Consider the following 15035-nt stretch of genomic DNA (forward strand, 5'->3'; position numbering starts at 1 on the left):
TCCATAATAAACATATATTGATTTATTGACAGCTCTTGGCCAGCGAGTGTTATTTCCACTCGAATCAGAAAAAACAACCGCCGCCCGTTGGATGATGGTACGGAGGCGGGCGGCCACCGCACCGCTTGATCATCAGGCGATGTAGTAGAGGGGGTCGGGCGCGCCGAGGATGTCGCTCCACTGGTCCCCGATGTTGCCGACGATGACGTACCCGGCGTCCTGGAGCTTCCGGCGCTCGCCGGACTTGTAGGCGATGGCGGTGGCCTTGGACCCGAGGGGTTTGAGCAGGAGCGCTTCTTCCAGCCGGAGTAGCCCTGGCGGCGGAGGTTGGCCACGGTGACGGCCCGCTGGTCCTCTGTGCGGCCCGTCAGGAACACCGGCTTGACGCCGAGGGCGATGAGCTTCCTGAAGAGCCGCTGCGTCTCCGGCAGCGCCGGCGCGCTGCCCTCCAGCACGTACTCGTTGAAGCTCGCCGCGTTGTACGGCTTAGTGCTGGGTGATTAATATAAGAAGCATGGGGGAAAATAAGACAATTACTTGGCTAATCTAGTACAAGTTACGAACACAACACTAGCTAGGAGTATTAATGTAAGCACATTGGTTACAGACTGGTGTGTCAAGTAGTTCTAAAAAACGACTCTGTTACAAATGGAGCACACACGTGCGTGAACAGTAGGCAACCTTTTTTTTTGATATGACACTGTTGTGAAAGCGATATGATCGCTGTGTTCACCCAACCAGCCAGCAGTACTGTTCTCTCATACTAAATCAGCACCAGCCACCAGCTACCAGACAGTCAGCAGTACTGTTCTCTCGTAACAAATCTGCATCAGCCATCAACCACAGCCAAGCAAACACAATCAGCACAAGCATTGGCTAAAGTGGGCCAGTTAAAAAGTATGTACTGTGTCTGTGCACGCTGGTCCTACTCTGATATGGCATGCATGACGATCTCATCGACGAAACGACGTTACGTCCCCATACGGCCGGCCATACAGCATAATTTTGCTCGGACACATGCATGCGTCCAGCAGGACCGGTCACTTTCCTTCTTGAACTAGTAGATAGAAATCTATAGGAGTAGAGTAGATCGAGAAGGGCGAAAATTAAAGAATAAATTAAAGGAGAGCCGTACATTTTAAGGCCCCTTTAATTTATGAGAAGATTTAATTTTCTACCCCCTCTTCCCTATATGGTTACTTAATCAGTAGCTTTTTTTCCACACAGAAGCTGTCATGGTTGTGTTCAACACACGTGAACACAACCATGACAGCTTCTGTATGGAAAAAGAAACTTTATGCGACGTCGAAACCGACGGATTCGGTTGTCAGATATTGCACTTGAATATACGGGTTAGGCTTAGCTGCGCATTGTTGAGTGACAAAATTATTGTGCCATCAGCAGAACATATATATCGGAGCTCGAGATTCAGTGTTTTAACTTGGAACTTAGAGATGTATACGTACGGGAGAAAACACGTACACATACGTGTAGCTAGCGCACGTGCCGATGTCTACGTACGTGTACACGCACGCGCGAGTAAAGGAGGCGTTTGGTTTCCTGCACGAGTCCACGGCCAGGCTCTCCGCATGCAGAAAACAGAGGTTTGTTTGGTTCGTGGATCTGCCATCCAGGCTCTGCGCATGCAGAACGCTCCCCGCAGCCAGGCTCCCGAGGAACGCAGAAATTGACCGTTTCTGCCGGGCCGCCTGGCTCACCTGGTGCGAGCGAGCATGGAGCAGCGCACAGCGTGTGAGATAGAGGTACGTGGACACGGTGAACCAAACAGAAACTCTATGCAGCCAGGCTGAATGAATCGGTAAACCAAACAGCAGCTCTTTGTATATGTTGGACCTGGCTCTGGGATACGAGCCTGGCTCCGTTCGCACGAGAACCAAACACAAAGGTAAAGCTCGATCGTGCGTACCCGAAGCCGTGCTTGGCGTAGTAGGGGAGGTTGGAGAGGGACGTCTCGTCGAGGTCGAACACCCACACCTCCCTGCCGCCGCCGCCGAGCTCGAGCCCCTCGGCGTACGCGATGGCCTCGTCGACGACGACAAGGGAGTCCTGGCGCGGTAGTGCCCGCCCAGCATATATGTAGTGGCCGACGTAGCCCTCGCAGTCGGCCGGCACCGTCTTCCAGTCGCGCATGTTGTACGCCTCCACGGCCAGCCGCCAGCTGTCGCACGGAACGCCGCCGCGCCGGCCTGGAGGACGAGCCTGGTGGCCGTCGCCATTACCACACAGGCCAGTACTGCGCTCTAGCTGGTGGGAGCGCACAGTGTGCTTTTTTTGCTCGACCAGATTAGGCTGAGCTTTAATAGAGGGTCCTTGCATGCATGCTAGGTTGCTGATGATGGTGGGCCCGCATGCCACGTCAGCGCGCGAACCACATGGGGTAATTGTATTGTGAATGACGTTTGGTTTGGACGGTCAGGACAAATTGGACGCTAAGCGACAGGCATTCGTTTTTTTTTTTTTTGCATTCGTTAGGCACAGCAAGCATGGCAAGGAAGGGGGCCAAGACCAACCCATCGTGGATGCAGTGACAGTTTTTACAGAGGCCAGTGCAGGGAAGAGGGAGAAGAGATCGCAAGGGACAATAATTTCCACAGTAGCTCGTCTGAAAAGAAAAAGGCTCCTCCATCCCACCCGTCCATAGCTAGCTTGTTCTTCTAGCTCTGTCCGTCATGCTTTGTCTCCTCCTCGCTCCACGCTGATCAGCTAGCTCTTGGCCATTAATAAATATCTTTGGACGGAGTCACGGAGAGCCGGATGCGGCAGATTATAATAAGCTTCAAGAATCTTCTATGCGTGAGTATTTAATTTATCCCCCCCCCCCTCTAAAGTCTAAACTGTTGAGATGGCAGGTGTTGCAAGTCCCTCGATCCAGGAAGGTAGTCCCATGGTGGAGTTCGGGCTGCCGCTCAGGTCTGCAACGGGCCACGACATTTGGCGTGGCACAGCGTTGGTGACGACGGCGCAGTTCGCGGGTGGCTTCTTTTGGCTCATCTCCCAGGTTGTGGCGGTGTCGTGTTTTGTTGTGTGCGTTGTTTGCGTGCGTTGTTTGTGTGGTGTTGGTATTCGCTTCGGCGCGTTATGTACGAATGCTTCTTCTTCTTATATGATGTGGCAGTGCTCTTGCCTTTTATTTCAAAAAAAATCCCTCGATCCACGTCCCTTTCCCAGCAACAGATGAGGCGTGGAGAAGATGTAGATGATCCGTCTCCCTTCCCTATCCCGAGCACACAAAGAACACAAGAAAGACAAATGTGAGTGGAGCTGATCTCTTATTCTCATAATGATAGGTACATGTTCCATTATATAGAGCCAACTCTTCAGGAGAATATTCGGTATAAACCTATTATTATTCCTAATCCTAGAAATATCTTAACATAAAAAAAGAAACTGGGGAGCAGTTGCATACGTACTGCTTGTATGTGGACGTGTACCTGTAACTGAGAAACCAACTGCTACTTAGGGGTTTGCCGCACTATTCATCTGCTGCGTGCGCACTGCATTTGCTAGGAGTAGTAGTTTTTTGCTAATCGCGCATGCATGGCACTCGCTGTGTCGATCGTGTCTCCCGTTGCTTACTTGCTTAGCTTGCTCTCACCATCAGATCCAAAAATCCTATACAGTATACTCGATCCAGCGTCGTCATCAGCAAGTTTCTATCTCATCAGCCCCTCCGATCCAACCCTACCATACCATGTGCTCTCGAAGCTGCGCGCAAAGAAGAAGGGCCTAGGTCCTTTAATTTGAGATCCCCAAAAGTTCCAGGGTATATGTTCGCTGAAAATGCCCAATCGTTGCACGCCAGGCTAGCTATATATGCTCTAGAAATTTCATGAAAAGGCTTGCAAAAGATTAGCAGCGGCGTGGATGCCTGGATGGGTAAAGAAGGACATGTATATATTCTGCTTTATTTGAAGCGAAATTTCTTGAATTTAATCTTTAAAGCTAATCTAGAGCAAATATCTCCTTTTTTTCATTTTAATTCAAATGGAGCTGAATTTGCTTTTGACATGCTATATCCAGACATAGGATAAGTTCATTGATATGTCTTCATTTATCCTCCTGTCACTACAAGAAATGCTATCATTCCCCAACAATTTTTATGAGTATAGCCAAAAGTTTAGAGCTCTTTATTATTTATCCGTGAGTGCCCATCAGTTTTCCTAGTATATATAGGTTGCGTCTTTCCTAACAGTTTTATGAAATCACCAACAATATTATTCCCAGCAAACTCACTCACAATAGTTTGGCTAAATACACTAGAAATCGTTGGCCGAAAAAACTATCGGTAAATATTCGTACTTCTGCAGTGTGTCTGGTTGGGGAGCTTTTGAAAACAACTAGACCATACCTAATTACCTATGCATATCATGTCAAGATTTTAGAGCATAAGAAGTTTATTTTTTGAAAAAGCTGAGCATATATAGGATCGGAATTTCAAAGGCGCAGCTTCTGGATGTGATTTTCTTGCCGCGAGAAAGGATCTGCAATTGGCCGCGGGGTCTCATGTCTTGACGTGACCCCCCGCCCCCCTCAATTTTTTTTTGAGATCAAAGGAAGAATTGTATTATGTCAAAGATGAGTACATCATCAAGATACACGTAACACTCTCAAAGTACTCACGCACTAAGCAGCTCCAAATCTCAATTCCAAACCTGTGTAAAAAATCAAATAGAAGGCCACATAGGCATACGCTCAGCAAGCAGGCTGAGAACAAGCGCCCAAAGAACGGCGACCAACATCCCTGTAGGTTGGAACGAGCACAATCTTCTTCTTTCTTGCGTTTTTCTTCTTCCTCTTCTGTCACCGATGAAGAAGAGAGACCGATCCCAATCTATCCCTTCACCGTGGTTGGATCTAACCACGGCATTTGATTCTCGGCTCCCGGAAAAGAAGATGGCAGGTTCTGTTTAGTTTTCAAAAGTTAACTAATTACATAGTTCAACTGTAAATAATAAGATGAATCTTTTAAATCTAATTAGTTTATAATTAAATATTAATTATTAAATAACAATAAAAATACTACAGTATCGAAACTTAAAAAAATTTAGGAACTAAACATGGCCTGAACAAGATATGCATGCGGCGGACGGGGCGGCATGCAACGTGGGGCCGTGGGCCATGCCAATAATGCGGTTTGGTTTGTAGTAGCAGCAGGCGACACCGCGACACTAACTTAGTTCGCGAAATTTTTTAGATTTTGGAACTGTAGCACTTTCGTTATTATTTAGTAATTAATATCTAATTATGAATTAATTAGGTTCAAAAGATTCATCTCATCATTTACAGTTAACCGTGCAATTGGTTATTTTTTTCAACTGCATTTAATGCTCCATACATGTATCCAAAAATTCGATGTGACAGAGAATCTTAAAATTTTTTGGGAACTAAACATAGCCTTAAAAAAAACAGCAGGCGACACAGCTAAATGATGCTCATTTGACGTTTCCACAAGTAATGCCGTCCCTGGTCTTGGATGCGTCCTGCGCCTGCGTGGTTTGCTTTGTAGTAGCACCAGGCGCGCGACACAGCTAATCTTTTTTTTAATCAGTTTGCTTTGTTGGGACGAAGGGCAGTAGTAGCAATGCACCAATTAATTCTTTATTTTTGTGATGAACATTAAGAAGAATATCTACCACATATATGGAGTGGAATAATAGCAATCATAATCGACACAACAATTTACGTGAGAAAATCTTCTTAAGAAATAAAAGACCCATGGGACCAGCTGATCCCCTACAAGTTTCCACTATAATTAACAAATATTTCATCTTCTCTAGCACCTCTAGAGAATTACATCATTAACAACACATTCACCATGATGCAAACTTAGCATCAACAACAACTACAACCATCTAACAAGAAGTACCACTGTCAAACACAGAAAGAAAGTTTGTATCTCACAGATCCCACTATGCGCAATTTTTTGGTAGGCATGTAGATCCAAGAGTCCCCCGACTACTAGCAAAGTTTCAGCTCAGTGGAACACTGTTTCACCATCCAAATTGTTCACCTACCAAAACTACTCTATGCTGAAACTGCAGTCACTTGAACTGATGAAACACCTCTCAAATATGATGATGTTCTACTCAAACAATCCCCAAAGCAATTGACCATACCGAAGTACTCTAAATGCAGAATGATACAACCAAATTTGGCACAAATCTAAACACATTTAAGCTTCCAATCAATAACTTGAAGTAGATCGGTTCAGAGCCATCAAATCTGGACAGACCTCCTTCTCCTGCTTCTTACTCTCTTCTCTCAAGTCGTATTTTGTGTTCTGCTCTCCCTCACTCCCAAATGATGTCTAGCACTAGGAGAGAAAAAAATGGAGACTAAGATTTTCTTGTACTTTTTTTTTACTTCGTGTTGAATTTCTTGTACTTTTTTACTTCCTGTTGAAGTTTTGATCTCAACCATTAAATCAAATCAACAATGCACAAGCATTAGACTTGTGGGCTGCTTTGTTGGGCCCAAAGTCATCTCAATATGGAGGGATATAGCGCAACAAACTTTCCTTATACTGAGGGTGTATTAGAGTTGCAATCAAGCTCAAGATATCTACAAACTTATAGGGGTTGTTTGACAATTAGTCCCCACCAGGGGTCAATAAGTTTTATTTCGAGCCTCGCTCAGAAAAAGCAACGGCGATTAAGCAATAACATGGAGGTAAACAATGAATAAACATTATTGATCTGATGAAGGGCGGCGTGATACAAAAAAAAACAAAGCACTTCATCACAAAACAAGCGCAGCACACGACCGGACGGACGGACAGGCTGGTGGGTTCACGGAGAGTCGTCGGATGATCGATGACTCGACGATGGCAGCGAGCGCGTACGTCCTAGCTTGCTTAGCCGATGTAGTACATGGGGTCGGGCAGCTTGAAGGTGCGCGCCCCCTCCGGCGCGCCGAGGATGTCGCTCCACTGGTCCCCGATGTTGCCGACGATGACGTACCCGGCGTCCTGGAGCTTCCTGCGCTCGCCGGACTTGAAGGCGATGGCGGTGCCCTTGAACCCGAGGGGCTTGAGCAGGAGCTTCTCCCAGCCGGAGTAGCCCTGGCGGCGGAGGTTGGCCACGGTGACGGCCCGCTGGTCCTCGGTCCGGCCCGTCAGGAACACCGGCTTGACGCCGAGCGAGACGAGCTTGCTGAACAGCCGCCGCGTCTCCGGCAGCGCCACCGCGCTCCCCTCCATCACGTACGCGTTGAAGCTCGTCGCGTTGAACGGCTCCGTGCTGTTGTAACCGTCGAGGGAAAGGGAGAGCAACCGTTAATGATAGCAAGGCAGTCAGGTTGTTAATCTAATCGTAGATCGATCGTGGTTTAAACCCTAGATCAATCCACTCATTGGTTATTTGCTGGTTGGCTAAGCATCCGATCCGACTCGGCATGTACAGTCAGCAGTACTGCAGCCATTGGCGAACAGCTACTCAGCTAGCATTGGCCAATGCAAGTGGACCAAAAAATTCACACAAAGTCCGAAACGTTTTTGCTTTATATATATATATATATAATAATAATAATAATAATAATAATAATAATAATAATAATAATAATAATAATAAAAAGTATAAAAACTCTGCTGACACAAGTATTCAACCGGCGACACTATCCAATTCCGATCTGGCCGGCATCGATGTCAGACACTCAGATGGAGACGCTCAGTCCTCTTTTTCTCATTTGTTTATTTACAGCATTATTGCGTAAACATTTTAAGCTTAGCACTTGCACCGGTTAGCTTTGGCGTTATTAGTTCTCACTTTCGCAAGTTTCACGCTAGCTTGCGGCTCCCAGGCAGCTTAACTGCTCTGGATCGAGCGTACATACACCATATACAAGTCAAGTACATACCAGCAAAAACCTAGGAACGCAACAAAAAAAAACGTGGCTGCACCTACCCGAAGCCGTGTTTGGCGTAGTATGGGAGGTTAGAGAGCGAGGTCTCGTCGATGTCGAACACCCACACCTCCCTGCCGTTACCGGCGAGCTGGAGCCCCTCGGCGTAGGCGACGGCCTCGTCGATGACGACGCGGGAGTCCCGGCGGTAGTGTCCGCCGAGCATGTAGTGGCCGACGTAGCCCTCGCAGTCGGCCGGCACCGTCTTCCAGTCGCGCTTGTTGTACGCCTCCACGGCCAGCCGCCAGCTGTCGCACGGCACGCCGCCGCGCCGCCCAAGCTCCCCGGCGGAGCCCACCAGCGGGCGCAGCGCGTGGATCAGCGGCGCCGCCGCGTCCCTGATCTCATCGTCCAGGCGCGCCTCGGCAGCCTCCACCGCGCGCGCCGTGGGCATCCGGATGTTGAGCTCCCAGGCGCCGCAGGAGGAGATGCCGGCGGCGGCCACGAGGGCCACGAGGAGGACGACGAGCTTGGCCATCGCCATCGCCATCGCCATCGCTAGCTACAATTGGGTCATGTGTTGGGTTGCTTGTCGAGAGGAGCATGCATGTAGGCTTTAATAGAGGGGATGTGGCTTGGCGGGTTGGGATTGGGATAGGTAGATTGGGACTAGGGAACCAAGCTATTGGGGCCCGCATGTCAGGGGAGCAGTGAAGCACAAGGTCCGCCTTTTTGGTGTGAAAACTGGGCAAGATTTGGTGCGTATGCGTATCAGAAATAGAGAGGGACAGTTTGGAGCGTCGCGATAGGACGATTGGATGGGGCCATGCCGATCCGAGCGAATATGACTCCTTATTAACAATAATGTTCATAATCTGATAATCAAGATAACGTCCAGTATACTGATGAGCACGTGTGAAGCTGTAACTCTGGTTATCTTGCATTAACCTGTGCTTCTTATTACGTGGATCCAAACATTCTAGGCAATCTTGGTCGCAAAGCACATCATACCTAGCTTTTCTATCAGAATGAATCACGTTAAAGGGCTAACCATAATATAACTCTTCAAGAGTATTAAACTTGGGGCCAAACAAAATTAGCCCCTCCCTTTTTAGCCTCTTTTTAGCCCAAAGGATTCAAACGGGTGGGACTATTTGGGGGCTAAAGTGAGTTAGCCCTTCCTAAAAAATTAGCTCCTCCAAGAGGTGCTTATTAGGGTTATTTCTGTGTGGGCCTCATCGAAAAGTAACTTTCTCCTTACACCCATGCATGGAAGGTAGAGCCAATGATATGATATATACTTTAGTCCTCAAATTAACCCATAGATCCAAACAACTCTAGAGACTAAACTTTAGAGGACTAATTCTCAGGAGCTTGGTACCCTTATGAATCTCTGGATCATCGTTATCCATTATGTTTTTGTTATATTTTGTGATGGCATGCGCCCTTTCCCGTCCAGTCGACTCGATCTGATGATATCCTACACGTACATGTGATCAACTCTAGCTTTAGTAATGCTTTCTAATTTCTTCTCTCTCGTCTAGTGGACTCAAAGCATGTCCAGCGGATTACCAATCTCTCAGAGTATCTCCAGCGGATTACCCATCTCTTAGAGCATTACCAGCAGATTACCTATCTCTCTCCCTAATATTAAAACCTACTCCATCTTTTTGGTAATGAGAGGTGCTCCAGCAGACTACCAAAAATTCCATCGCCATTACCATTTTTTTGGTGACAGTCAAAACACAACTTTCTCTTACTCAAATGTAGGGGATTCCTCCCTCCCACCCTAATATTTTTGAAGGGACGCTCCAAACTTGTTTGATAATATGCTGAACTACCTCCCGTTACCAAAATGTAGGTGCGTTTTGGCGATCAAAATTTATTTTTTGATAATATGCTGAACTACCTCCCGTTACCAAAAGGATAGATTTCTGGTATTGAGGAGAGAGATAAGTAATCTACTGGAGATACTCTCAGATCAAGCAGCAGTCCGCAGCTATATATCTCGACAATGGACTAATGCCCAACTAACCACGATGACCAATTGGCACTGGCACAGGGTCACTTTCTGGTCACTTTCATCGATCAATATAATATATAGATGGCATCAGTATATACCATGCGAACCAGGCGCGCGCAATACAACCTGCTAATGCTCCATTTGTTTCAAATTATTAATTATTTTAATTTTTCTAGGTGCATATATAGTTCTCGTTATATATTTAGATATATGCATCTTTCGTTTAAAAAAATATATATGTATCTAACTACATATATCTAGATAGATTAAAATAACTAATAATTTGGGATGTAGGGTGTAGCTAGAAGTAGTGAAGAACGCATACGATCTGCAAAGGAATCGGTGCTGCAACCAGGTATGGCATGTTCATCTTCCAAAGGAAAAAAACCCATCACATTGATCGAACTGCACCCAACTGACTCCATTTGCACCTGGACGACACTCTTCGCTCCGTGCCGGACGCGCTACAGAGATATCTCGCCCAGGGCTCTGATGACTCAGTCCGGGACCCCAAGACCCGGATCAGTTTGACCTTTGCTGTACTAGATGTCACAATTTACTTTCTGCATTTGACCCCTCTTAGGACATCATGGTCCATATATTGACAAGCTTAACGTCTAGCTACAAGGAAGTTCAGGAGAGCGTACATGTTCACAGGGGCGGAGCTGGGCCAGCCTAATATCTGGGGTCAATGCATGGCCTGATTTGTGCAGGCTGTACTGGCCTACTGGGTCATCATGCTACAGTGTGGAAAAAATGGGCTGACCCCTAGGACCAGGGCCCTACTGAGTAGTGACCCTACCCTTTCCTCCGCCACTGCATGTTCAGCACGTTTAGAAAGAAGATTGGGAGTTCCAACTCAAATCATTCCTAGGTATTGTCAATGTTCAAACGTGCAGTGTTCACAATAAAGTTGCTAGTTTATACTCTCCGTTTCAAATTATAGATCGTTTTGGCAAATTTAGATATATAGTTTTTGCTATGTATTGAAACATAATATAAATCTAGTTACATAGCAAAAAATTACGTAAAGGTTGGAATTTAGTTATTTAGGCCATCAACAGTCTCTCTAACCACCTTAATCAGGATAAAACAGAGTTTCGCAGTAGTTAGAGAATTGTCCGTGACTTTTGAGGGTACCGTCCAAATTTGAGTTGAAATTGATGAAGTGTAAAATTGTTGGGGGGGGGGGGGTGCACAGCCACACGGCCACCCATACTAGCCAATTGAGGTAAGCTCTCTCACTTATTTTGATAAACCCATCTGGTATTGTGTGTTTGAGGTAACTCCAATATTTTATCTGATGTCTTGCATTGATCCATTTTTAATTTCTTCGACGCGAGATGCATTTGGGAGGGCCTTGCATGATAAAAATAACATATAGTACCAGCGAAAGAAAAATCTCAAGTTAAGATCTGTTCATTATCTCCGCATCACCGAGAGAGGAGGAGAGCAGAAGAGGATCAGATAGCATGCTAGTAAAAGTGGCGGTTATATGCTGCTTTGCAAAGCTGGTGCCCTATCTTATATCAATGATGATGTTGTGCTTGAAGATATGTATAATTCATTGTACATTTGTACTGCCCTATTTATAAAGTAATGAAGCCATGTACCATCCCAAATGTGTGTGTGAGAGAGAGGGAACCGGATCCGCTGCAGTAACGTCCCCTGCAGTTGGGTCACTGCCACGTGGGCCCCACTGCGTGCAGGCCCCACACGCAGTGACTCAACTGCGGGGGACGTAACTGCAGCGGAGCCTCGTCCGAGAGAGAGAACCGGTCGCTATCTCTCTTGTCAAACCAACGGCCCCCCTATATTCCCTCAACTGCCACTTTGGAAATTAATTTGTTACACGTACTGGGCCAATTATTGAGCGAGGGGACTGCCGGGTTCAATAGACCTTGTTTGATTTTCTAAGTAGTTGTCACATTAAATGTTCAAATGTCAATTCAAATAATCGGATATCATTAAAGGGATTAAAATTTTGGTGGGCTGCTAATTTTTCTCAGGCTACTACCCATGATTGGAACAAATTTATCCACGGGAACAAATTGTTTTACTTGAAAATATATCGGAAAAAATAAATTTGCTCAGTTGGATCTAATATTACTATTTGAATGAAAATATATTCCACTTGAGCAAATTATTCCATTGGAACAAATGGAACAATTGTTCTAGTTAGAACAATTTTCTTGTGACTTGCACATTTATATATTTTTACACTAAGATGTGGAACAATTGTTCCGGTTAGAACAATTTTATTGCGGTTATGGAACAATTATTCCAATTGTACAATAAAATTTTTCAATATCTAAAAAATGTTCTAAAAAAGTTATTCAAATTTTATTAAGTTTGGTCTTTTTGAAAGCTCTATCTATAGGAATTCCAATGGTGCACCGCTCCATGCATGAGCAAGCGCTCTCCGTTGGGCCTCAGCAATAGCATGCATAAATTTAGGAGGTTTTTTCTTTTTTATATTTTTTAAAAATAAAAATTTCAAAAATATATGTCCGTTTTGAAATATTTCAAAAATACCTCCTGGTCGCCCCTCCATAGGGCGACAGGCCTTAAGTGTAATTTTTTTTTCAAATTCGCAATGAGGTCCCTCGGAAAAAAAGGCCCTGTCGCCCCCCCAACGGGCGACAGGGGCCTGTCGCCCAGCCCACGGGCGACCGCCGCTGGGCCCAGCCCACGGGCGCGGCAGGGGGGCCTGTCGCCCCCCCCCCCGGCGGGCGACCGGGGTATCCCCCCCTATAAAAGCTGCAGCCCTCCCCTTCCCTCCTCATTTGAGCCCGAAAATTCCACCAAAAATCTAGAAAAAAAGAGAGGAGTGAGGAGAAGGAAAGCGGCGAAGCCCTGTCGGATTCAGCACTTGTGATCTGCAGGTTAGTACATTTAGTTTATATATTTTTCCATTTAAGTACTACGTATTTAAATATGAGTAATTTAAGTAGGGGTAAGTAATTTAATTTAATTAGTGCTATAGTAGAACCATTTAAGTAGGAGTTCAATGATACTTTAGTTTGTAGTTACGTAGTAGTAAATTAGTTTAGAAAATTAGTTCTACGCATTTATTATTACAATTGCAGTACTATTAGAGACGTGTTTATAAATTAATTATGATTTAGAATAGAATTTGGCATATGCAGTATAGAATTTGAGTGTCATCACGTAGTTATGAATACTTATACGTTGTAGTTGAATTTCATACTTAGTTTTTACGGATTATTGAATAAGGTAGTGAAGTAAAGAGTATAACTCGATAAGTATTATGTGATATACAGATATGTCGAGCAAGATGCAGTTTCAAGTATTTTATGGTGAATACAATGTTATGTATGGGCCAAATGGAGTAGATCTTTCTGCCTTTAAGCGCACATCTAGCGGCATAGATAAACCTCTGGAAAGGAGTTTTGGTTCCATATGTAAGTGGCTGCAGCGTGGGTTCCATGTTGATCCGTTGACACATGTGATCACTGTCCAGTCTCTTGTTAATTGGGAGGTAGAAAGTGAATTATGGGAATTAATGATGATACACAGCACTGATGACTGGCAGAAGTACATGCAAGCAGCTCTAGAGCGTGGGTGGCCTCTGGCCATTCTTGTTCAAATTCAGGAGAAGACACAAAATGAAATCCAACATTGTGCAGATCAAGGAACTCCGAGTATTCAAAGAGAGACCAATTATGTTGAGCAAGATGAGTCAGAAGAGACAGAGAACCAAAACATGGGACCACAGGGCCTTGCTGATGAGGGAGAGAGGATACATAGCATTGTGGACGAGATGGAGGCAGAAGACCAAACCACAATAGAGATGGAAGAATATGAGGACTCATCTGATGACGAGCAGTACTCATTGCCAAAAGAGTGGAAAGAGCATGGTTTTGGCAGTCATGTCGCAGAAGATGTACGAAATCAGGAGTGGGAGTACAGAGGGAACGAGATAGTGCAAGGTGCAACATATCCAAACATTGAAGTCGTAAAAGATGCTGTGAGACTATGGGCAATCTCATTGAAACGAGAATTCAGAGTCGTAAAGTCTGGCAGTAAAGAATATGAGGTGAAGTGTGTGAATGCTGGATGTCCATGGCGAGTACATGCATTCAAGGGAAAATGGAAGTCAAACTGGAAATGTTTCATTGTCACAGAGCACACTTGTTTGCTGTCAGAAGTTATTCCCTCGCATCGCAATATATCATGCGACTTTGTTGCAAAGCAAATGTATGGGTTTATTATGGACAACCTAAATTATGAGCCAAAAATGATTGTTCGACACATTGAGCAGACTTACCAGTACACCATCAGTTATTTGAAGGCATGGCGGGCTAAACAAAGGGTGTTCGAGATGCGGTTCGGCACATACGAGGCATCATATGATAACCTACCTCGTATGTTATCCCAGGTTGCTGCTAGAAATCCTGGAAGCTTTTATGACACATACCTTGTACCAGCCGTGACTAGGGGACAAAGAATTATGCAACGAGCCTTCTTTTGCATAGGTGCTTGTGTTAGAGCATTTCAGTTTTGTCTTCCGGTGATCTGCATTGATGGCACATTTTTGACTGGAAGGTATAAATGTCAGATACTCACCGCAATCGGTGTAGATTGCAACAACCAAATTGTTCCGCTCGCATTTGCATTTGTTGAGAATGAGAACATAGACAGTTGGTATTGGTTCCTTGAACGAGTGAAGATTCATGTTGTTGCTGCACGTCCAGATGTGTGCCTTATTAGTGATAGGCATGCAGGTATCCTGCAATCAATACTGAAATTGCAACGTGGACCAGCAGGCCTGTCTTCGCACTGCTCCGCGAATGCGAGCCTGTGGCTTACTTCCGCCGTCCTGATTTATGACATCGCAATTGAGGCATATTGCCCCTAGAGAGTCAGGAGACAGTTTGGGCAGCGCTAGGAGTTTCCGGTGCCCACCGCGTTGGAGCGTGTCATTCGCCAGGACCACAGGTAATTATGAATGAACTTGGCTCATACATTCGTGTCGAATCTAACAATTCTTCGTGGTCCACTTTGTAGGTTGTCAAGGAGTGGCTTGCCGTGCTCTGATGATTGGCTCACCAAGATCCAGCCGTGGGTGGACCAATGGGAACAGGCAGACGAGCACTTGGTCCATCCAACAGGACCACACACAGATAGC

At 45.5% G+C, this 15035-nt stretch overlaps 1 protein-coding gene and 1 pseudogene across 1 annotated transcript; both read right to left on the reverse strand.

The window, feature by feature from the left end:
• On the reverse strand, positions 1-2260 carry LOC120664337 (annotated as a pseudogene).
• A 4342-nt stretch (positions 2261-6602) lies between these two features.
• Positions 6603-8452, reverse strand: LOC120664338 (stem 28 kDa glycoprotein-like). The gene is made up of 2 exons (XM_039943501.1): positions 7923-8452; positions 6603-7259 (listed from the first exon to the last, which is right to left on the reverse strand). The coding sequence occupies exons 1-2, from the start codon at positions 8414-8416 to the stop codon at positions 6875-6877; spliced, it is 879 nt and encodes a 292-aa protein (XP_039799435.1). The 5' UTR covers positions 8417-8452; the 3' UTR covers positions 6603-6874.
• Positions 8453-15035: the final 6583 nt, after the last annotated feature.

This window comes from Panicum virgatum, chromosome 3N (assembly GCF_016808335.1).
Source record: "Panicum virgatum strain AP13 chromosome 3N, P.virgatum_v5, whole genome shotgun sequence".
NCBI classification, from domain to species: Eukaryota; Viridiplantae; Streptophyta; class Magnoliopsida; order Poales; family Poaceae; genus Panicum; species Panicum virgatum.